This window comes from Colletotrichum fructicola (assembly GCF_000319635.2).
Source record: "Colletotrichum fructicola Nara gc5 chromosome Unknown KSG_Nara_v1_contig07, whole genome shotgun sequence".
NCBI lineage: Eukaryota > Fungi > Ascomycota > Sordariomycetes > Glomerellales > Glomerellaceae > Colletotrichum > Colletotrichum fructicola.
Window position 1 is genome coordinate 138,656 of NW_027094057.1, and position 21,043 is coordinate 159,698.

The 21,043-nt window shown below is 50.6% G+C and overlaps 8 protein-coding genes across 8 annotated transcripts; 4 read left to right on the top strand and 4 right to left on the bottom strand.

The window, feature by feature from the left end:
- Positions 1-66: 66 nt before the first annotated feature.
- On the top strand, positions 67-574 carry SMT3-0 (Ubiquitin-like protein SMT3; the record flags this gene model as incomplete). Its single annotated transcript, XM_066152568.1, has 2 exons — positions 67-208; positions 246-574. 2 exons carry the CDS (start codon positions 67-69, stop codon positions 572-574), a joined length of 471 nt encoding a protein of 156 aa, XP_066007874.1.
- Positions 575-2,231: 1,657 nt separating this feature from the next.
- Positions 2,232-3,086, bottom strand: rutD-0 (putative aminoacrylate hydrolase RutD; the record flags this gene model as incomplete). The annotated part of the gene is made up of 1 exon (XM_032023701.1): positions 2,232-3,086. The coding sequence occupies one exon, from the start codon at positions 3,084-3,086 to the stop codon at positions 2,232-2,234; it is 855 nt and encodes a 284-aa protein (XP_031879605.1).
- An 803-nt stretch (positions 3,087-3,889) lies between these two features.
- adhT-1 (alcohol dehydrogenase) lies at positions 3,890-4,867 on the top strand (the record flags this gene model as incomplete). Its single annotated transcript, XM_032023700.1, has 1 exon — positions 3,890-4,867. One exon carries the CDS (start codon positions 3,890-3,892, stop codon positions 4,865-4,867), a length of 978 nt encoding a protein of 325 aa, XP_031879608.1.
- Positions 4,868-5,575: 708 nt separating this feature from the next.
- On the bottom strand, positions 5,576-5,908 carry CGGC5_v011685 (uncharacterized protein; the record flags this gene model as incomplete). Its single annotated transcript, XM_032023699.1, has 1 exon — positions 5,576-5,908. The coding sequence occupies one exon, from the start codon at positions 5,906-5,908 to the stop codon at positions 5,576-5,578; it is 333 nt and encodes a 110-aa protein (XP_031879600.1).
- Positions 5,909-7,199: 1,291 nt separating this feature from the next.
- On the bottom strand, positions 7,200-11,151 carry Tf2-8-0 (Transposon Tf2-8 polyprotein; the record flags this gene model as incomplete). Its single annotated transcript, XM_066152569.1, has 7 exons — positions 7,200-7,252; positions 7,311-7,420; positions 7,880-8,874; positions 9,002-9,014; positions 9,068-9,182; positions 9,237-10,039; positions 10,355-11,151. 7 exons carry the CDS (start codon positions 11,149-11,151, stop codon positions 7,200-7,202), a joined length of 2,886 nt encoding a protein of 961 aa, XP_066007926.1.
- Positions 11,152-14,636: 3,485 nt separating this feature from the next.
- On the top strand, positions 14,637-15,587 carry CGGC5_v011687 (uncharacterized protein; the record flags this gene model as incomplete). Its single annotated transcript, XM_032023696.1, has 1 exon — positions 14,637-15,587. One exon carries the CDS (start codon positions 14,637-14,639, stop codon positions 15,585-15,587), a length of 951 nt encoding a protein of 316 aa, XP_031879603.1.
- A 397-nt stretch (positions 15,588-15,984) lies between these two features.
- Positions 15,985-16,639, bottom strand: CGGC5_v011688 (uncharacterized protein; the record flags this gene model as incomplete). Its single annotated transcript, XM_032023694.1, has 4 exons — positions 15,985-16,284; positions 16,349-16,369; positions 16,466-16,483; positions 16,532-16,639. 4 exons carry the CDS (start codon positions 16,637-16,639, stop codon positions 15,985-15,987), a joined length of 447 nt encoding a protein of 148 aa, XP_031879534.1.
- Positions 16,640-18,893: 2,254 nt separating this feature from the next.
- Positions 18,894-20,470, top strand: CGGC5_v011689 (uncharacterized protein; the record flags this gene model as incomplete). The annotated part of the gene is made up of 4 exons (XM_032023693.1): positions 18,894-19,000; positions 19,056-19,922; positions 20,239-20,310; positions 20,374-20,470. The coding sequence occupies 4 exons, from the start codon at positions 18,894-18,896 to the stop codon at positions 20,468-20,470; spliced, it is 1,143 nt and encodes a 380-aa protein (XP_031879533.1).
- Between the last annotated feature and the right edge of the window lie 573 nt (positions 20,471-21,043).

Genomic DNA, 21,043 nt, shown 5'->3' on the forward strand with positions numbered 1-21,043 from the left:
ACTACAACACCACCAAATCCAAGTGTCGACGTCCGGTATTACCCAAAACCTCCGACAACTATCGAGATGGAACCCAAGCAGGAGAGCGCCCGTGATGGCAACGAGCAGCCGCCTCCTCCCGGCCCGTCTGGCGCCAACGGTCTGTCGGCCTCTTTTACCTCCTTTCTTCCAAGCACCCCACGACATAGACCTACCTTGATTGCCCTCTGTCAGTAACAGTTGCTAATTCAACTCCCGTCCCACAGACGTTCCTCCCCACGCTCCCGCTCCCCAGGCCCCTGCCCCCGAGGATGCGGCTCCTCATGGTGCTGCTGAGACTCCCAACAACGCGGCCATAAACGTAAAGATTGTCGACACTACTGGTCACACTATCGTGTTCAAGATTAAACGGGACACTCGGATGCAGAAAGTCATGGTAGCGTTCTGTGAGAGACAAGGAAAGGACCCCAAGTCCGTTAGATTCATCTTCGACGGCACTCGACTGGTGGAGGACGACACCCCCCGCAGCCTTGACCTTGAGGAGGACGATGTCATCGAGGCCCAGCAAGAGAAGATTGGAGGCGCCATGTACTGACCGAGCCTAAGAACACCTCCGGGATCGCGGTTGGATGCAGAGCCGGGACTGCCGGGAAAGTTTGAGATGGTATTCAACCGCGCCTTCCTAGCTTGGGGACTGGAGATGGATAGGGTCGACCTGATAGAGATGTTATGTTGAAGGGTCTTTTCTACCAGACTGCTTTACGTACTTGCACTTCTCGTAGCTGGAAGAAAATCAAGAACGGCATAATCTCATCAATGAAAACGAAAACGGTGCGTCCCTTCCTTTTCTACGTACAAAGCCTTGCTGCCTGTTTTCATTTACCTTTCACTGGCATGGTCCGTCATCGAAGTTTTGAATGCTTTGTCCCCGCATTTTGAATTCATGTCCTCCAAATTCTGTGATGTGCCCTCCGCTGTCTTGTCATTTTCGCCCGGCAACACCGCCCGAAGTCAATCATCGCCAGCACTTTCTTCGCGACGGTGAGTAGACACGCGTCAACGTCGGATACATATTCACTTTTGCAGTCCCTTTTCAATGCTCATGATACCCACAGGCGAGGACTACCGTCTCCTCGTCGAGCGAGGGTCTCAAGAAGACGCCTCGCTCTCCCATCATCCGCACCCAGCCATTAACCTCTCTTCGTCATGCTCTGCCTTCCACGCAACGATATCTGACTCTTCGATCATGACCTAACACAGATAAAAGATCCCAAAATAATAAGAAGACGACCGCAGGCCCCTCGATCACTCCAGTGTATTCAACAACAAGCGCAGGTTGTCACCGACAAAGTGACGGAGAGCCACTTGCCTCCCACACACTGCTATCATGCAGACCTTTTCCCCGATATCATGGCATGTCCGTGATCATTCCTTTCAGGACAGACACAATGAATGCGGCCGAAAGATATGGGGTTTATGGAAACCGAGCCGAAAATACAGAATCAACTTGGGCAACGACTACAACACGAGCCCGCCGGGGAGAATTGAACCCAGGAGACCATCAAAATGAACAAGTCAATATCAAGAAAGTGGCGCCCCCGGACAACGCCACTATGCGACAAGCATCATTGCAATATGCTTGTTCGTTGCACTATCCAAGCCAGCGATGACTGTGCATACTACGCCTCTAGTAATGGCCATTTTAGACTTAGCTGGGCGGCAATGGCAGAATGCCGACTGGCAAGCGAACCAATTCTGGGAACAGCCCTTTGAAGAGCCGCGCATGGATGTCACAGACATTGAAAGAAGGCGCGTCAACGTTCGCCCGTCGCCACTTTACATGCACCCCAAGTCTGGAAGGAACCGTTTTCAAGGCATACTGCGGCAGATCCCTGCGCGAAGGGCCATCACTCAACTTTCACCTCAGACGTTTGATGCCGATGATTTTGTGGATTTGAAAGATCCTTAAATCTACAGACGGACACGACTTCCCGCATATTTGCGCGTATGATGATGGTGCTTCACTCAGCTTTATCCGATTTGCAGTGAAGGGGTTTCCAACGTCGCTGACCGAGAGCTGGGCAGACGGAAAAGCGGCCAGATCGACAGTCACTCGAGAGTTCCCAGATTTTACAACGGCGCGAAGACAAAAAACAATCGTTGTCGGAGTAGACTTCAATTTCAATGACTACACTGAGTGACGAATACATGTGACAAAAACACCCGTTCAAGCTGACGAATCTTGAGGATTATCAATGCCCAAGGAATAAGTCCAAGTGCTTCGCGTACAGCTCTGGGACCTGGAACAGGTGACCATGACCAGCATCGGGGTAAATGATGAGCTGCGCGTTTGGAAGGTTCTGCTGGAGAGAAAAGCTGTTTGGCGTAGGTGACATAATGTCATTGTGGCCATTGGTGACTAGAGTAGGCGCTTTGATGTCCTTGAGACGGTCGAAGTTGCTCGAGTTGAGACTGAACGAGAAGATCGCCGTCAGCTGGGATCGAGCGCCAGGGCCAACAAGAAACCCTTTTCGCTCTTCTCCTGTTACTTGACGCTCGTGAATACGGTTCCACCACTGACGACCGATCGCCAAGCTGGAATCCGATGGGAAGAAGAAGAGGCGCAGCATGTCCTCCAACGTAGGAGGCTCGTCATTGTTTGCTCCCGCGCTTTCCAGTACCTCTTTGGGAGGCAGTACTACGCCCTCGCCAATGGCAGATTGGGTGCCGGCTAGAACCAACTTTCGCACCAGGTGAGGATAGTCCCAAGCCAGGATCTGGGCTACGCCGCCTCCCATCGAAAACCCAATTACGTCGGCCTTCTCGACGCCAATGGCAACCACGAAGCCGGCCGCAATCGCAGCCATGGCAGCTGTAGACTCGGGGACTTGTCCATCACTATGGCCGATACCGAAGCTGTCGTAGACGATGACCTCTCGGTTCTTCGCAATGGCGTTGAACAGTAGGGCGTCAAGTGTGTCCATCGACCCGCGAAGGTGGTTGATGTACAATAATGGAACCTGGGACTGCTTTCCGAAGCGTCTGAAAGCAACTCTTATTCCGTTGACGGTAACAAACTGTGTCTCGGCGATCTGAAGAGTGGACATTGCGGATGATGGAAAAAAGAATTGGAGTTTTGACTCAATGGGTTGATTGTTGGTGGGGGAAATATATTTCTGGCCTGTCAACTCGGGATGCAGATTAGGAGAATAATTTGCTGTTCAAGGAAATTCTGACCTTATTATATACGCAATTACGATGGGAGGCGCAACTTAATCTTGGCCCAGAAACAACATCTGGGCCTTTCAGTTGTCCCGACGGCATGACTTCAGCCCACTCCAGCTCCAGCTCAATTCGACCGAAGCCGTCCTGTATGCTACCAGATGTCAGACTGAACATCGTCGATGATTCGGGGTCTGATCTCTCAAGCCATGATGACAAAGCCTGATTATGATGCTTTTGGCTTCAGGGGTGGCCGCACCTCGGCAATGCGTGCGGCAGAGGTGTAATCAGTAATCATTTGGCAACCACCACGAATGAAAATAAACATTAGGTGCGCAATCTCTACCTCATTTAATTCAAATATCTCAACCTTCATGAAAGTTTAGGTTTGAGTCGAAAATTAGAGGCGGGACGATGATTTACCCGGTGGCGATCAAATGCCTTGGATTGACAAACTTCTTCTAACCCGGGCTTAGTCGATGAAATTCCCAATAGAAGTGAGTTCCGAAAGGTTGGTGTCTTTGCCTTGAGTGATTCCTATTTTTCTATTTAATTACGAGTGAATTCTCCTCAATTCTTAGTCTTGTTTCATCATACTTCCTTCATCGGTCACACTGAAATCGAAGACATTGACTGGGCCACGATAGCCTTTGCTCAAGAATTACCCATCTACAAAACCCCTAAAATCATGAAGGCTTACCATTTCTCAACCCCTTCAAAGGGTCTCGAACGTTGCGACGTTCCTGTGCCGACTCCACAGAACGACCAAGTCTTGGTCCAAGTGAAGGCATGCGGCATATGCCACACCGACTGCAATATCGTTTCCGGTATCGATACCACGTTTTTCTGGAAACGCCCCATCATTCTCGGACACGAGATCGCTGGAGTTGTCGTGTCTTGCGGAGCTGATATCACCAAGTTCAAAGTTGGTGACGCTGTCGTTTCAGTCATCACACCAAAACATCCTGTTGAACTTGGAGATGTAGTCGACAGCCCCGGAATAGGTCGGGACGGTGGGTTCGCCGAGTACGTGGTGCTCTCTGAAGACCGAACCTTGCCGATCCCGGATGGCGTATCGTTTGCCCAAGCAGCAGTGGCTACCGATGCTGTAGCGACGGCATACCATGCAGTCGTTGCTGAGGGCCAGATTTGCCCAGAATCCAAGGTTGCCGTCATAGGCTTGGGCGGTCTGGGCCTCTCGGCGGTCCAGATTGCGGCTGGCTTGGGAGCTCGTGTTTTCTGCGTCGACCTAGACCGCCGCAAGTTTCCAGCGGCAGCACTTGCGGGGGCTTATTCTTCGGGAACGACCTTTGACAGCTTCCCCGGAGTTCGATTTGATGTTGTGCTTGACTTCGCTGGTGCGGGGTCTTCCACTTCTGCGGCGGCCAAAGCAGTCAAACTTGGAGGGAAAGTGATCCTTGTTGGCCTTGCTTCGAAGCAAGCAGTGATCGACACGCACTTGTTCGTTGCCTTGGGCGTCAAGCTCATTGGATCTGCCGGGTCTTCGCTGAAAGAGGTGAAGAAATCTCTCGAACTTGTTGCTAATAATAAAGTTCAGCCAGCTCTCGAAGAGGTTCCATTTGAAAGGCTAGCGGAGGGGGTGGATCGGCTGCTGGAAGGCAACGTCGTCGGACGGCTTTATGCCGATCCCTCACAGAACTCTTGACATTGTAATATTGCTTCATCTTGGAACTCAGCTAGCACATAAACAAGATATTCAATCCCTGAAAGTAAACCTCAGACTATTGCCAGTCCGCTGAGCTTCACAACGAATGCATTTAGTCATATGGGGATAACATATTAGTCAACGAACAGTTACTTTAGAATCCTAAGATAAACATGCAATCAGGCTTAGCCTTCAAGGCCCAGAGCATATACCGATCCTTTCTGTCGCCGTTGGTGGTCGACGAAGTCGACGCCGTAGGTTTGGTAAATGCTCCCGTGCATCAGGTCGATGGCGCCACGCTTAGCTTTACCACAATATCTCAACGTCGCTTCCAGTGCCATCCATCTCGCCCAAGGTAGCGTCAATTGCAGATATGGCACGACCGAAGAATACGCAAGCCCCTGCTCTCTTGTTGATGAACTCCGAGCACCGCTCGATTGATGCATTCAGTCGTCGTATGAGGCATGGATCAAATTGTATGCAAACTTTCAAGGCTTCTCGCGCCGTTCTGTGGGCATAGAACTCGTTCGCCAATTGGTCGCTCCTGATGCCGGGCAGAGCGGTCGTCTGCTCGCATAGAGCTTTCAGAAGCGACTTCACCTGTATCAGCTCCATCTTGATAGTGTCAACGCTTGCATGGGATTGAATCCAATCGTCCATTGATATCCTCTTTGCAGTCGGATCCAGCACCGGGCATAGCACCTTTCGCTAAAGGGTGTAGTTCTTGTTGCTGTCGACTCCAAGACGACCGTTTCCAGTCATGATGTTCAACGCATTGACAATCACCGCTATTCCGCTGTCTTCTTCGGCGGCCTGCAGGGGGCAATGACAGCTGTGAATCGTGGGGACGGGATCGTGCATCGCCAGCGTAGTGATGAGCAGAAGGATGAAGGCTCGAACTTGGCCATCAATACCGGTCGGGGATAGGGAGTCGTAAACGTGGACAACGTCGTTGCTTCGATCGAACCTTGATAGCACCCAGTGCTGTTTGTCGGCAAGATGGATAGGAGCAATGATGGAGCATCTTCCAGAAGATGCCATCTGTTCTTGTACGTCTCTTGGAATCGGCTTGTGGTTCTGGATTCCGCTAGAGACTGCGGGATCTAAGATGACATACTGAAATAGTTGTAGGCCAGGCGGCTAAGAGCTATACGATATAGCAGCGCGCATACGCCTAAAGGCGTGTAAAGCTACTATAACTATATAACTTTATAGTTTTTAAGTTTATAGTCCTTAAAGAAAAGAGAAAAGACTCTTTATATTCTTTTTGGATCTAAAATAAAAAGAATAAGATTGTAAGGGTCTAGGACAAGGTCGATGCCATTGGTCTAGCCTACTACTACGAGTACAATAAATCTTCTTGAAGAACAGGAAACAGAACCGTATCCTCCCTATTTCCTGGGCATTCTTATAACCTTGGCATTGACCTTGTCGATATTCCTGGAACCTTCTAGCGAATGCGCCATTGGATTTGGTGGGTCCAATGAGTCGTGGCTGAGGGTCTTGCCGAAGGCCGAACACCGGTCCATAGACCGTGACAATTACCCCCTCTCTCCCTCTGTAGGGCTCGGAAGAGAGTTTTTGAGTTCTTCATGTTTTGATAAGTATGTTTGCAGGGCGTCCGTCTCCATCAGTTCCGTGACCGGTTCCCATGTTGGCTTTTCGTATCCCGACCATTTTACTAGCACAGAAACCTTTCCCGTAGACTTATTGTGCTTGTGGCGAAGAATTTTGTCGACATAGTAAACCTCTTGTCCATTATCATCGACAATGGCTGGTAACTGTGGCTCGTGAACGATTTGTGATGGCAAGGGATCATTCGCTGACCTCCGAATGTTCAACACATGGAATACGTTATGAGGACCAGGAGGTGTATTCAACCGTACAGCGTGTGATCCGATTAACTCGGTTACCGTGTATTTGGCATTTTTCCAATCCATCTTTTTCGACGGCCTGTCGGTTTTCATGTTTCGAAGACTGAGCCAGACTTTGTCTCCAACTTTGTATTGTTCTGCGGGTTGCCTCGATCGATTGGCATATCGTTCGTAGTGTTCTTGGGCGTCAGCTATTAGAGCTTGCGCTACTTCAGAGGCTTGTCGGATCTTGGCAATAAAAGCCTCCCCTTTTGCAATAGGCGAGTCGGAGGTGGTACGAAGAGGCTCGTGTACTTCGATTGGGTCGATGTGGTAACCATGTGTGGCGAAGAAGGGACTCATTCCCGTTGCTCGTGAAGTTCGATTGTTTATGGCAATCATTGCAATAGCTAACAATTCTGGCCAATTGTCTTGGAAGTAGGTTGTATAGCATCGTAAGTAGCCTTCAAGCTCTTGGTTCATCCGTTCTGTGGCTCCGTCGGTCTCAGGGTGGTAGGCAGTTGAAAGCCGTCTTTGGATCTTCATCAACGCACAAATTCGTTGCCACATAAGTGAGGTAAACTGCGGACCTCTATCAGAAACGATGGCTCTGGGGAAACCATGATGCCGTATGAAACAGTCTCGCATTGCCTTGGCAACCGCTTCAGTGGTGATCTCTTTCATCGGTTCGAATATCGTGCTTTTGAACAGCCTATCAGTGACTACCATTATAGATGAATAGCCGTTGACGGTAGGTAGGTCTGTAATAAAGTCGACGGAGATTTCGGTCCACTGACGGTCTGGAATCGGTAGGGGTTTGAGTAGCCCTTGTCGTCGTTCTCTCCAAACTGCTTTGCTTCCGCAAATGTCGCAATTTCTTGTAAATTGGCGGACATCGTTAGACATCCCTGGCCAAGTGAATCGTCGGCTAATAATGGCTTTGAGGAGATCTCGTCCCGGGTGACCGGTAGCAGTCGAATCGTGAGATTGTTGGATAATTCGAGTACGCAGGGGCTCAAAATATGGAATCCAGATACGGTCCCTCCAACAAAGCCGTTTTCCATTATCGATAGAACACTCGGAGATTGATATCGGGAGCCCCCATTTGCTCGGGAACTGCCTGTCTGATCGTAAAACTGCCTGGCGGATAAGCCAGTACCGATTGTTGTTCTGGAGTGCTTGATCCCAGAGGTTACGTAGTTCTTCATCCATGAAAGGGCTTTCGGGTGGCTCTGACATGTCCGCGTTTTCGTCGGTAGTATAGTCTTTGTCGCCGCCAGACACCCATCCACTTGATATTTGCGTCTGGGGTTGTAGCGAGGTAATTGTTCTTGGAATCTGTACGGATCCGTCTTCTGCTACTTCGAGGAGCTGTTGGTAGCGTGCCCGTAGCCTCTCATCGTCGGCATCCTTCGGAAGGTCCTGGTCTCTGCGGGATAACGCGTCCGGAACTACTGCCTCTTTACCAGGCCTGTGAACGATTCTGAAGTTGTATCGTGATAGCTCTAATGCCCATCTGACTTGTCGCTCGGATAGTTGTTGTTTTTTCATAAAGTATTCGAGGTTCTTGTGATCCGATAGTACGGTGAATTCCCCAACGCTTCGTAGCATTCCAGACCATTGCTTTAGACATTCCACCACTGCCAAGAGTTCTTTGTCATGGATGAGGTAGTTTGACTCGGCGGAGGTATATCGTCTCGAATGGTAGGCTACTGGATGCCACTCATTAGTCTCGTTCAGTTGTGATAACTCTCCGCCCATAGCGTATCCGGATGAGTCTGGCTGCACGCGAGTTGGGCGTTCAGGGTCAAACTTCGCCAGGACGGGGGCCATTATTAATGCTGTCTTGAGCTTTTCGAATGCTTGTTGGCAATTATCGGTCCAGTGGTAGGGGACATCCTTTTTAGTGAGGTATGTTAATGGCGCAGCTGTTGTGGAAAAATCCGGAATGAAGTCTCGATAGTAGTTGGCGAATCCAAGGAATCCTCGTACGCCTCGAATAGTTGTTGGTGTTTCCCAGTGCTCAATAGCTTCGATTTTGTCTGGATCAACACTGATACCCGAGTCCACATCGACAATGTAGCCAAGGTACTTGACTCGTTTTTGTTCAAACTCGCACTTGTCGACATCCAGTTGCAGTCCGGCTTCTTGGAGCTTTTGTAACACCTTCAGGACTTTTTGTCGGTGATCATGTAGTGTCCCGTCCGTAAAAATTAAAATGTCGTCGATATAGGCAGAAACAAAGTCGTCTAGGTATTCTCTCAGAACATGGTTGATGTACCTCTGGAAGGTCGCTGGGGCACCAGTGAGGCCGAACGGAGTAACCAGCCATTCAAAAAGGCCATACCTAGTGCGGAACGCCGTCTTCCATTCATCCCCTTCGCGCATCCTGATTTTCCAAAATGCAGATGAGACATCCAGCTTGGTGAACCATTTTGCCTTTGAAAGCTGACGGAGAGTGTCTGCGATAAGGGGTATTGGGTATCGGTCTTTGCGGGTAATGGAATTTAGCTTACGGTAGTCCACACAGAACCGTAAACCACCTCCTGGCTTTCGTACGAAGAGTATAGGGGCAGCAGCAGGGGAGTTGCTGGCTCTGATGAAACCTTTATCCAGCAGATCCGTCAGGGTTTTCCGGAGAACTAGTAGCTCCTCCTTGGACATGCTGTAAATGGGCCCCCATGGTGGTTGCTTCTCGTTTCCGTGGTCGTCTTTCTCGAGCTGAATAGCGTGGTCAACACCAGGTCGGTGTGGTGGCAACCGGTCGGCTACTTCCTTCTTGAATAGATCGATCATATGGCGATAATGCGCTGGTAGTTTGGTTGCTGGATCGGTCGATTTTTTTTGGAACCTAGCAAGCGCTTTTTCGATATCTTTCATGGTAACCGAGAAGATCTGGATCGGTTTGTGGGATCGCCGAGAAGAACGTATTATCGTCGTGAGTGTGCTTGCAGCGACTGATCGGATCGTAGGGTCTGAGTCCCAGGTGGGGGAGTGCCGGATTGTAATGTACGTTCCGGTCGTTCCAACGTAAAGCTCGTTGTATCGGGGCCTGACTTGAACGTCTTGCTGGCGGGCCCAAGGGATACCGAGAATGACGTCTTCCGTTTGGTCTGGGATGACATAAGCAAAAACTCTCTGCTGCTTGTGTCCGTCGATATCGATATCAAAGTAGGCCACCTGTGTGATGGCTCGTTTTTGAACATGTGAGACTTGCAGAAGGTCTCTAGGGGTGATGTCGATAGTTGGGAGTCGAAGCTTTCTGGCCAGTTTCAAAGAAATAGACATGTAGCAGTGGCAACCATCGTCGTATAGGGCTCTGGTAAAATATGTTGTGTTGATTCCGATGTTCACATATAACCCTTCTTGGTCCATGCCGCCTTGATTCTGAAACTGATTCCATTCAGCTGTGACTCCCGCGCGTCCCTATTGATCTTCTTCGTTGTCTTCTTCGACTGCGGCTTCGGTAACTCTGTCTCTGTCCTTGGCGATGCTTCTGTAGTCAGATGTCTTCTGACCAGATGGGGGTACTGCTGCTGCCAACGGACAATAATCTATCCTGCAACCGTCTCTTCCACAACGGAGACACCTCCTCTCGATCCTTCGTTTCTCAAGCTCCGATTTATCGACCCACTTTGCTCGTTTTCCGAGAAGGGATTGGTCCTCTGGCCGCTGAGAGGGGTATCCGGTAATGTTCCTCTTTGGGTTGAATGTTCTAACTTGAACAGTATTCGTGGGCTCCCACTCCATCATGTCTCTCGTGGGAGCGGCATTGGGTTGCGAACGAGGCCACGTGGGCTTTTGCGGGGCGTTCGTTTTCTTCTCATAAGTCCATTCTCCAAACAACTCCATTTGATTGCTGATCTCCTCGCATTTCGTTGCGAATGCTTCATATAAGTCAAGTTGCGACTGGGAGCAGCCGATGAGGTGGGCTTTTAGCTTTGGGTGAAGAGCGTTTCGAAGGTAAGATATCTTGGCTGAGTCTTCCCATCCTTCGGCCTCCGCGTTGGCAATCTCTTTTTCGAACCGGGGGTAGAATGTGGTGAACGATTCGGTGTCCTTCTGCCGGATTGTGTGGAGAGCTTGAATAGCCTTGTCCTTTCGGTTCCTCTCGCCGTACAAAAGATCTAGTCGTCGAATCAAAGCCTGAGGCCTGGGGTATTCTTTTCCGAGTTCGAGTTCGTAGAAGGTGGTGATATTCGTTTTGGCTGATCCTTCTAAACGGGTGTATATATATCGCAACTGTGACTTCATGTTCCCAATCGCATCTGCGTCCTCCTCGATCTTGCCCTCCATCTCTAGCTTCCAACCGCGCCATTGCGACTTCAACCCATTGAACATCGGTGGGTGGGGAAGGCTATGGCGAGGTTTGCTGCTTTGTGTCTTCAGAACGTTGACAGGTGTTGGGCTGATGCCTTCGTTGGTCGCCATCTTGTCGATTCGTTGATGTGTTGAGATCTTCCGTAATAGTGTAACTCGTTCTGATTCCTACTGATTGGATAGTCGACGAGGTGCCCTGCGAAGCAGTGACCTTCTACCTGACGACTGAATGACTGTTGAACTGTCGACGAGGTGCCCTGCAAAGCAGTGACCTTCTACCTGACGACTGAATGACTGCTGAACTGTCGACGAGGTGCCCTGCAAAGCAGTGACCTTCTACCTGACGACTGAATGACTGCTGAACTGTCGACGAGGTGCCCTGCGAAGCAGTGACCTTCTACCTGACGACTGAATGACTGCTGAACTGTCGACGAGGTGCCCTGCGAAGCAGTGACCTTCTACCTGACGACTGACTAATTGTTGTCTGCGTCGACTACGGTGTCGCGTGGGCGTTCCGAAGTCTAAAGAAAAAGAATGGAAGAAGATTTATTGTAATGTAAGGGTCTAGGACAAGGTCGATGCCATTGGTCTAGCCTACTACTACGAGTACAATAAATCTTCTTGAAGAACAGGAAACAGAACCGTATCCTCCCTATTTCCTGGGCATTCTTATAACCTTGGCATTGACCTTGTCGATATTCCTGGAACCTTCTAGCGAATGCGCCATTGGATTTGGTGGGTCCAATGAGTCGTGGCTGAGGGTCTTGCCGAAGGCCGAACACCGGTCCATAGACCGTGACAAAGATAAAAAGCTTAAAAATCTGCTAAGAAATAAGTAAATTATACTTTTAATTTATAAGGTCTAATAATAATATCTGAGCTAACTTCTCACTTTTAAGAGGGCCTAGTAATCTGACCTCTAAACGCTAAAAACGCTAAAAAAATCCAGAGGGCCCACTAAACCCCATTCTAATACTAGAAAGGGTTGAGATGCGCAGCGTGTCGGATGATGCTTGAGATGAGGTTGCCATGAAGTCTCTTTCCAGTTTTGAGCTGTCACTGTCACGGTCTATGGACCGATATGAAGCTTCGGCTAGACCCTCAGCTATGGAATACTTTGGAAGGTTACAGAATATCGTGGAAGGTTATGAGAACCTTGTCGGCCCTTACTCAATGGAAGCTTCTGGAAGAAGACTCACATGTATTTAAAGATGAGAAGGGCACCACTCTTTCCCAGAATGGTTCTTCTTTCCTCCAGCTTGGAATGCTCGTAGTAGTAGGCTAGACCAATGGCACCGACCTTGTCCTAGACCCTTACAGTCACGGTCTATGGACCGGTGTTCGGCCTTCGGCAAGACCCTCAGCCACGACTCATTGGACCCACCAAAATCCAATGGCGCATTTGCTAGAAGGTTCCAGGAATATCGACAAGGTCAATGGCAAGGTTATAAGAATGCCCAGGAAATAGGGAGGATACGGTTCTGTTTCCTGTTCTTCAAGAAGATTTATTGTACTCGTAGTAGTAGGCTAGACCAATGGCATCGACCTTGTCCTAGACCCTTACATGAGCAGTCCAGTGTCGTTAATATATGTAAAGACCACGCTGCGGCTACACTGAGATGTTTGCGCTTGGTCTGAAGGGCTGTCGACTGTGCATTGAGTCATGATGTTCTCAGTGTCGGACTTGGAGGGTTGCTGGTTATTGGCCTGCTCTTGATGTGAGCCAGGAGGAGCGATTGACGACTCAGTGATTGATGATGGGGACGGCATGGAAGACCGAGAACCCGTGTCGCCTGCGACGGACTGATTTCGCCGACTGTACCTTGCAGCTTTAGCTGACTGGGTACCTTGAACGTCTCTCGGTACAATATCGCGCATGGAGGTCGCGGGCGTAAGAGCGACGGCTGTCTGCTTTCGCGCTGAGGTCTCCCAGATAGATCTGATGACAGGCCGACGATAGTGGATGCCATGGAGAGGTCCTCCAACATCCCACAACGATTCCGGGGGTTTGTCATGCGCATTCTTGATTATTCTAACCAGGGTGTGGCAGACTTCACGCTGCAGGTTTTCGATGTCCTTGCCATCCGGCGTTGTGCTGCTGCCGAGGAGAGACTGCAGTTCGTCGCGCCAGCGTTGGGTTTCTCGCCGGTGGAGTTCCTGTGCCTCCTTTGTCATTCTTGCGGCACGTATTGAACGACCTGCAATGGCTAGTCGAAGGCTTTTCACAACAAGATACGACTGGCGTTTGGGGAAGGTGCGTTTTCTGGAGTGACTGCAGTTCGGACTTGTCAGTCAGTGAGATGGCTATCTTGAAATGACGTAAGATATGGGCAAAAGAGTTACCAGGAAGAAATCAGGTTGGTAGTGGTTGATTTTCGGTGCCGAATGATCGGAAATCTTCAGATTGTCGCTCGTCGCGAGAGACCGAAAGTGATGTTGAGGAAGGGTTCTGGCTCGCTTCGAGGTTGCCTCAGATGCGCTTGATCGGATGTGTGCGCAGGCTGCCGGTCTTGTTTCTCTCGTGGCGAGGTGAGTTTTCCAGGCAGCGAAGTCGCGTTCAGCAGGAGATGCGGAAGGAGCTGACAACAAAGAGCAAAGAAGGTTGCTCAGTTAGACTTCCAGTTCGTCGCGGTTGCGCCGGCGAAGTTGACTAGTCATTATTTTCCATCACTTGCTAACAGTCTCTTGGATCTCCAGACTTTCTCACGGCGGGTACTTTTGCGCGACGCTCTTGATTTCCTTTCTCCCAGCCATCTGGAAGACTTTGGCCATCTGATACCATTGGCATTTCAACGTCTCGTACAAGGGCTTCCATCGACAAAAAGCCGCCAAGAAGCTGCCCAATGTCTCCTATAGCGTGGCAAACGTCTATTTAAAATATTGACGGTCGTTGAGAACCGCGTGATACGCTAAATCATCAGACCGAGCAGTCGGCTAGCTGTGGCTGCAAGAGTCGTAAGTCAATCTGATGGTTCTTATTTCTGGTATTTATGAGGAATGGTCAATATGGATCGAACGCGTCCTCCTCCGCGACCTGCGGGAGCAGAGTCGAAATAAGGAGGTGGAAACCCCTTGCAGTAGTACCGTCACACTGCAAGAGGGGCAGGGATCCCTCCATGTCAGTTGTTCGTCCAAAGATGGCGAACATTAGGCTTTGTGGGGGTGATGCGAGCAAACATCCGAGCCGCAAGACGCTTAACCCCGTTGATGATCTGAACACGGGCCGCGTTGAAAGTGGCTCTCTTGCTGAGAATACTTGCATTGTACCTGCTTCCTAGGTTGCCGTCCAGATCTGTCCCTGCCTTCAGGCTTCTCTGGCTAGTATCTGCCGTCATTTAGTGCCCATCTCCACAGCGATACAGCCTGGGAGCAGGCATCAGGGGTGCCCGGTGAATCGCTAGACAAAGGTAACTCCGAGATGATTTCGACATGAACTCATCACAAAGTGACCAACAACGTCGGCAATCACGCAACCCGTCCAGCGAGACCCGAGGATCCACTCACCATCAGTCCATAAGGTATTAAAGCATAAGTGCAGTCGCAATTCGAACGATTGACCTTCGCTTGCAGACTCATCTAAGAAAGCCACCGCCATCATGTTACCTTCCGCCTTTCTGGGAGTTGTAGCCGCAGTTAGCTCTGCATCTGCCGCCTCGGTGGTGTCGCAATTATGGAACTTCACCGAGTATGCTGTGACTATCGAAAACAGCGCTCTCCGGTCTAACGGCCAGCTTCTTCTCACCACCTTCGACAACGGCAGCCTCTACACCTTGGACACTCTGACAAATGGATCCGGAGCCGAGCTCGTCACCAAGCTCCCGGGAGCCACGGCTATCGGTGGCATCGCAGCAACCAGCGCAGACAAGTTCGCTATCTTGGGCGGCGTTCGCGGCAACAACTACTCCTACACCAACGAAAGCGTCTATATAGTTGACTTCAGCGACGGAGAGAGCTCCAAGCCCACTGTCAACGTCGTCGCCAGACTTCCCAATGCCGTCATGCTCAACGGGCTCGCCTCTCTGCCGTCTAAGCCTTATGTTGTCTTGGCTACCGACTCGCGCCTTGGTAGCATCTTCCGCATCGATACCCAGACTGGAGCGACTGAGATGGCAATTACCGACGACCTCTTTGCTGCCCCCGCAAATGCCACCATTCCCATTGGTATCAACGGGATCAAGATTGCAGATGGGTATGCTTACTTCACGAACACCGCACGAACCAGTTTTGGCCGCGTTCCTATCACTGAAGACGGCTACAAAGCTGGCGATGTTGAGACATTGGCGGTTGCGTCCGGGGGCTATGCTTGGGATGACTTTGTTATTGATGCGTCGGGCAACATCTTTGCCGCCCAGACCCAGAACGCACTGGGCCAGATTTTCGTGAACGGAACGTATGTCACGGTCGCTGGCGGTGGCGATACCACCTTCATTCATCGTCCGACCTCTGTTGCCGTTTCCGAGGATAACAAGACGTTGTTCGTGACCACTGGTGGAAATACAGTAGACGGTGTGACATACAGTGGTCAGGTTCTGGCAGTGGAGCTGTGAAGCCAGCTGCCGGCCATGGGGACTGATGATGGAGGATATCTTTGCTGCTCAAGATCTTAACACATCGCATCAGCGTTAGGTCTGCATGAGCTCTAGGCTCTAAATAGGCTCTCTCGTTTCTCCAAAATAGGTTACTTCACCGGCCAGCTTCTTTCATCAAAGTACGAATTATGAACCGGGCATACTGAAAAGGCGATTCGGTACGTAGATGGGGCCGACAACAATAACATGAGATTGACGACGAAATATAAATATGTGATGTTCAAATATACAAATCAGAAATGAAGTGGTGTAAGCCTAAGGCAATGCCGAATCAAATCGGAGCCCAACGATGCATCGTCAGATGCAAAGACCAAACAATGAGTACGGCCTCCACAGATGACGGTTCCAATGCCAATTAGTAGTGGCCCTTCTTGTCGTCCTTCTTGTCATCCTTCTTGTCGTCCTTCTTGTCATTGTCGGAGTCATAGCAGTCGCCCTTCTTGTTACGCTTGCACTGCTTCTGCTTCTTGCCCTTCTTGTCGTCCTCCGAATCAGAGCAGTCGCCCTTCTTGTTGCGCTTGCACTGCTTCTTCTTCTTATCCTTCTTATCGTCGTCGGAGTCGGTGCAGTATCCCTTGTTGTTGGTACGCTTGCACTTCTTCTTGTTGCGCTGCTCAAGGTCGCCGCGGGCAGCGAGCTCAACGCCAGCGAAGGCCTAGTCGAAAGCCATTAGCGATTGTGGTCCACTGCTTGGAATAGTATTTCACATCGGTACTTACGGAGATACCATCACCGCGAGCCTAATGAAATGATAAGTCAGTCTATTTTTTCCCCCAAAGCGCAACGAAGACATATGAAAGAGGGGATTTCAGAAGCTTTCAGGTGGCAACACTCACGACAATCTCGGCAGAGCGCTGTAGGAGGTCAGTAAATTTCTCGTTGCCATTAGTTTTGGAACTCACCTCGACCACGTCAGCCTCAAGCGGCTGAGCAACAGGGGCAGCGATAGCTGCAGCGGCGAAAAGCGCCATGCCAATAGTGGCAACCTGACCGAAGGTGGGCATATGCATCTTGAATAAAGTTGGTGTTTTGGAGTTGAGATTGGGAACAGATTGAATGTGGGTGAGTTTCAAAGAATGTACTGTGATGAAGGCTGGAGTTGAGTGAGCGTGATGAGGAGAGATAGACTTGACAACACTGGGACATCTAGAGGGTTCTTATACAAATTCTCTCCAGTATCAAGCGTATTCTTTTATTATGATGATCAAAAGTATGTTCCATGATCATCGCGACAACATCCAAGACCTGAAGAACAATGGCCAGACTTCGCGAATGACGGGAGAGTCCGTGGTTGTGGCGTTTGTTCGCACCTCAACTGCTGCCAAGACGTGGACCCTGCGATGGTCGCTTGCACTAGAACCTTAACCAGATAAATGCTACCGTACTTTAAGATCAAAATAAGCATGTTTTAACAAGATCCAAAGTGTATGTCAACCTAAAAAGAGCACTCTTTTCACTGGGACCCGTACCACCGGAGCCAAGCGTCCTTCAGCTGAACCATGGCCCCATCTGTGCAACATGGTCTGAGTTACTGAGGCGAAGACTAGCCGGTACTATCGTGGCGTTGGCGGTTCCTTAGCTAGATCTCGCGCTGGGAAGCCAAATCAGCTAGTTTGTGTCCGGCGTCGCAAGAACATGGTAATCTCTGGCCGTGTCATGTTTAATTCCGCAACAGCTTGACCTCAACATTATCAAAGATCTTCTGATTAGGCTGCGCTTCTTCGTGATACCGCTTGGCACACGTCAAGAATACTACCGCAGCGAGCTTCGTGGCCAGATTCGACAACGCCCAGAAGTGCCACAGGCCTCGCCAAGAAGGAATGCAGTATTTAGCTGAGTCTGAGGTCAGTTGTGGAACAAACAACGACGTTTTCTTTTTCGTTGTTTTGAAAACAGTATTGGCTTGCCTACCTATGGAGCCAAGATTACTAGATTACAAGGATTTTGGACACCGGCATATCAAGTATTCGCCTTTCTGCGCGCACTTATTAGCGAATGTTTCGGCTGTTCACTGGGGATTTCTGATCTTGGTTTCTTCTAAAATGAATAAGATTGGTACTCTCCTTGTCGCCGCTGGCCTGTTGAAGCCAATGACATCGTGTTTACTCCGTTTGTTCACTGCAGTCTAATACATGGGTATATCATTCGTCACTTTTGCGTCAAGCGCAAGGTAAGGGAAAAGGGGGGAGAGAAGCAGCATCTTCAGCCACACAGCCCGTAGCTTAATGAGGTTTCCCGAGCACCCAAAACAGACCACCAGCGGTACGAAGTCGATGAGGCTGTTCTTTATCCGTCCGGGGAATCTCGAGCCTAGGCGGAAGCGCTTGCCCATTCCTGCTCCTATGCTTCTGTTTTGAATGACTCTTCATAGATGCTCATTAGATCTTCTTAGCGAATTGACGTTCATGCAACATTTGTACCATTTGCGCCTCCGGCTCTCCAAAAAAAAGCTTGTGTTGGCCACGCTTCGTGGAGCCAACCAAGTTGCCACCCGAACGAATGATAAGACGCAAATAGATTTTCGACTACGTACACGAAAAGACAAACAAGACTTCGGTCAACCTGTGCGAACGTTTCTCGGATTTCATTGACTTGTGGAGAATTGTGCAGTACAAGGACAACAACGACGTGATGTTTGAGATGAAGGATGAAGGAATCGATGATTTAATCTACACAAGTGCATTTAGAACGATGACGAGGTCGTGGCAGGAATCTTCGATGGGCCTTGCCGTTGGATGAAGGTATCTGCAACATAATCAGATGCAGGATTCGTGAGGAGGGGCAATACTTAGATGACTACCCTGGCTGCCAGCAGCCAACATCAGACATACCTGGTTCCCGGGTGCATCTGGTCCTGGAGCGTGCATTATGCACAATGTTCGCCATATATCGAGTTGCCCAGGACCCGTCAAGTGCTGTTGTGCTTGCTGGGGTCGATGCGTCGAGGTTCTTCTTAATCCAGCGCGGACCAGTCGCTGCAGCGCGATTTGTGCCTTGCCTTATGTAATTGTGCAGCACCTTGCGCGCGTGAGCTATGTGCATTAAGTCGCACGTGCCATGCATAAATCGTTATGAGGACCATTTTGTGCTTCTTGTCCCATGATGGCGCGCAGCGCCAGTGGACCCAGCAGCAATCTCAGAGCTGTTGCGACGCTGAGGACTTCCTTGGTGCACTACAGCTACGTAATCAGGCCCCTCTGTTCCAGCGCGTCGCGTCGCGGCGCATCGCATCGCATCGCATTCCTCCAACGACATCCTTTCAAGATGCTGTCCAGATTATTCGCAGGAATGAGTCCCCGCCCATCGGCCAGCAAGATGGCTCTCAACAAGAGTGGTTCCATCGGCGACAACAGAGCCGATGCTGAGTCGAGGTAATTGGATTCCGCGGCCTCTGGGAACTCGTATGCTGACATGCCGTCCTCGCAGTGCGCCGCACAAGCTAGATGCTTCCAATGGAATCCCTTCGAACTGGACCGACGCTTCTTCGAGGCTTTCAAGCCCCCTATCGAATCTAGACAGCCCGCTCTCAGATGGCTCGCGACCGGCGTCTCCTGACCTGTCTGCCAACCCTCTCGAATCCCTCGAAACCGCTGACGATGCGCCCGGCCCCGAGCCAACGGACCTCCCCAGCCCGGAGGAGCCAGCAGCGGCTGAGCAACCGTCGATCGACGTCCACCCATCAACAGAGCATGGCGAACCCGAAGATCCTGCCCCCGAGGTGACCGACGATGGGAATAGCAGGGGAGGACGAGGCAAGCGGAAGAGAGCGACGACGCAGTCGGGTCCCAAGGCCACGACCCCCCGGAAGAGGAAAGCCGTAAAATCTGACGACGCTTCCGAGCCCGCGGTCAAAGACGCTGGGGAGCCCTCAGTGTCCGGCCCAAACTCGGACAACAAGCAATACCCGGTCCACAAGATCCTGGACTTCCGACGCGAGGGCGACGACGTCGAACTGCTGGTTCAATGGGGAGGCAAATGGCTACATGACGAACCCACATGGGAACCCGAGGAAGAGCTGTGGCACAGCTGCCGGAAGGTGGTCTCCAAGTTTTGGAGCCCGAGCGGGTGGAACAGGAGAAACCGCGTGCTGGGGTTGGACCCCGTCACAGGGCCGTTTATCGTCAGCAGGATCCTCGGCGAGAGGAAGATGAACAAGGTCCAAGGTAGGGAACAGGGATGCGTTGCATATTTGGTGGAATTCGTGGGGTACGACAAGGCTGAGTGGACGCCGGAAAACTGCCTCCCCAGCGATGCTATCAAGGAATGGAAGGCCGAGGGTAAGAAGGGAAAAAGGTAGCGGGTGGGACCACACATCAACATTGGAGGTGTGGTATCTCCTCGGGTTTGTTTACGTATGGTGCTATTCTGGCGTTTGGTCTTCGGGAAATATGGCATGCTTCTGATACCCGATCTCGATGTCAGATCTTTGCGGCGGTATCAATGATAGTGTGCCGGGACTCCTCTGTCGATTGGGAGATATCTTTTTGTATCGCTCCGTGTCCTTCAGTTGCCTTCTGCAACGTTGCTGGCGTCTTTGAGGGAGCTGTTTCAATTGAGGACTCTGTTAAGGATCCCCTGTCAACCCTTTTCCGTTCGGACTGACTCGAAGGCTTTCGACAACGCTGCTGCCGTCGTTCAACCTCGTCGAAGGTCGAAGGAAAGACAACGAAAACACGAACAGGTCAGGATTCTCTTTGATTCGCGTCGTTTTGGTTGTCGATGCAGTAGTAACCAACCTGAAAAGGAACGCCAATCGCGCGGAGACCATCTGCACCGGCCATGGGTTTCGCAGGAACCAACAAGTAGCTTTGAAGCACCGTAATTACTTGCTCGCGAGATAATAAACGCGGAAAGATGCAATCATGCCCTTCAATTTCCCCATCTCTCAAATGTGCACTTGATCGTAAAGTGTCTGCTTCAACCTGGCCATCTGAGTCCTCAGTTCGTCCAAATTGGAAGCGAGCTCCTTTCCATTACTCTGTCCACCAAGATTTTGACGGCAGTCATTTCGAGAATCTTCTGCGTGGGATGCTGAATTATTTTGCTCCGTTTCTTTCACTCGAGTGAAAGAATTCCTGGCTGGGCGGGAGCCTCCCGGACTATTGCTTTGCAAAAAAAGGAAACCAAGGAGGCGCAGCTGGCGCAGCTTCTCTGGCAATGCATCCAAGCCTGATCTCATGGCATGACCGGACCATGTAGCCCTTGCTGCCTTGACCCCCGTACTGTCCCAGGCGTGCCTTGCGGAGGTTGGAAAGTGCATGCCGTAGATGTGCTCGCCCCAGTCCGCAGAACGTGTTAAGGAGGCATTCATGATGAGGTGGGCCCGATATGCAATGAAGGTACGCTGGATGAGTTGAGGAACATGCGAGGCTTGTGGCGCCTTCCGAGACCGGCTAATTTCCTGTGTCTGGGCG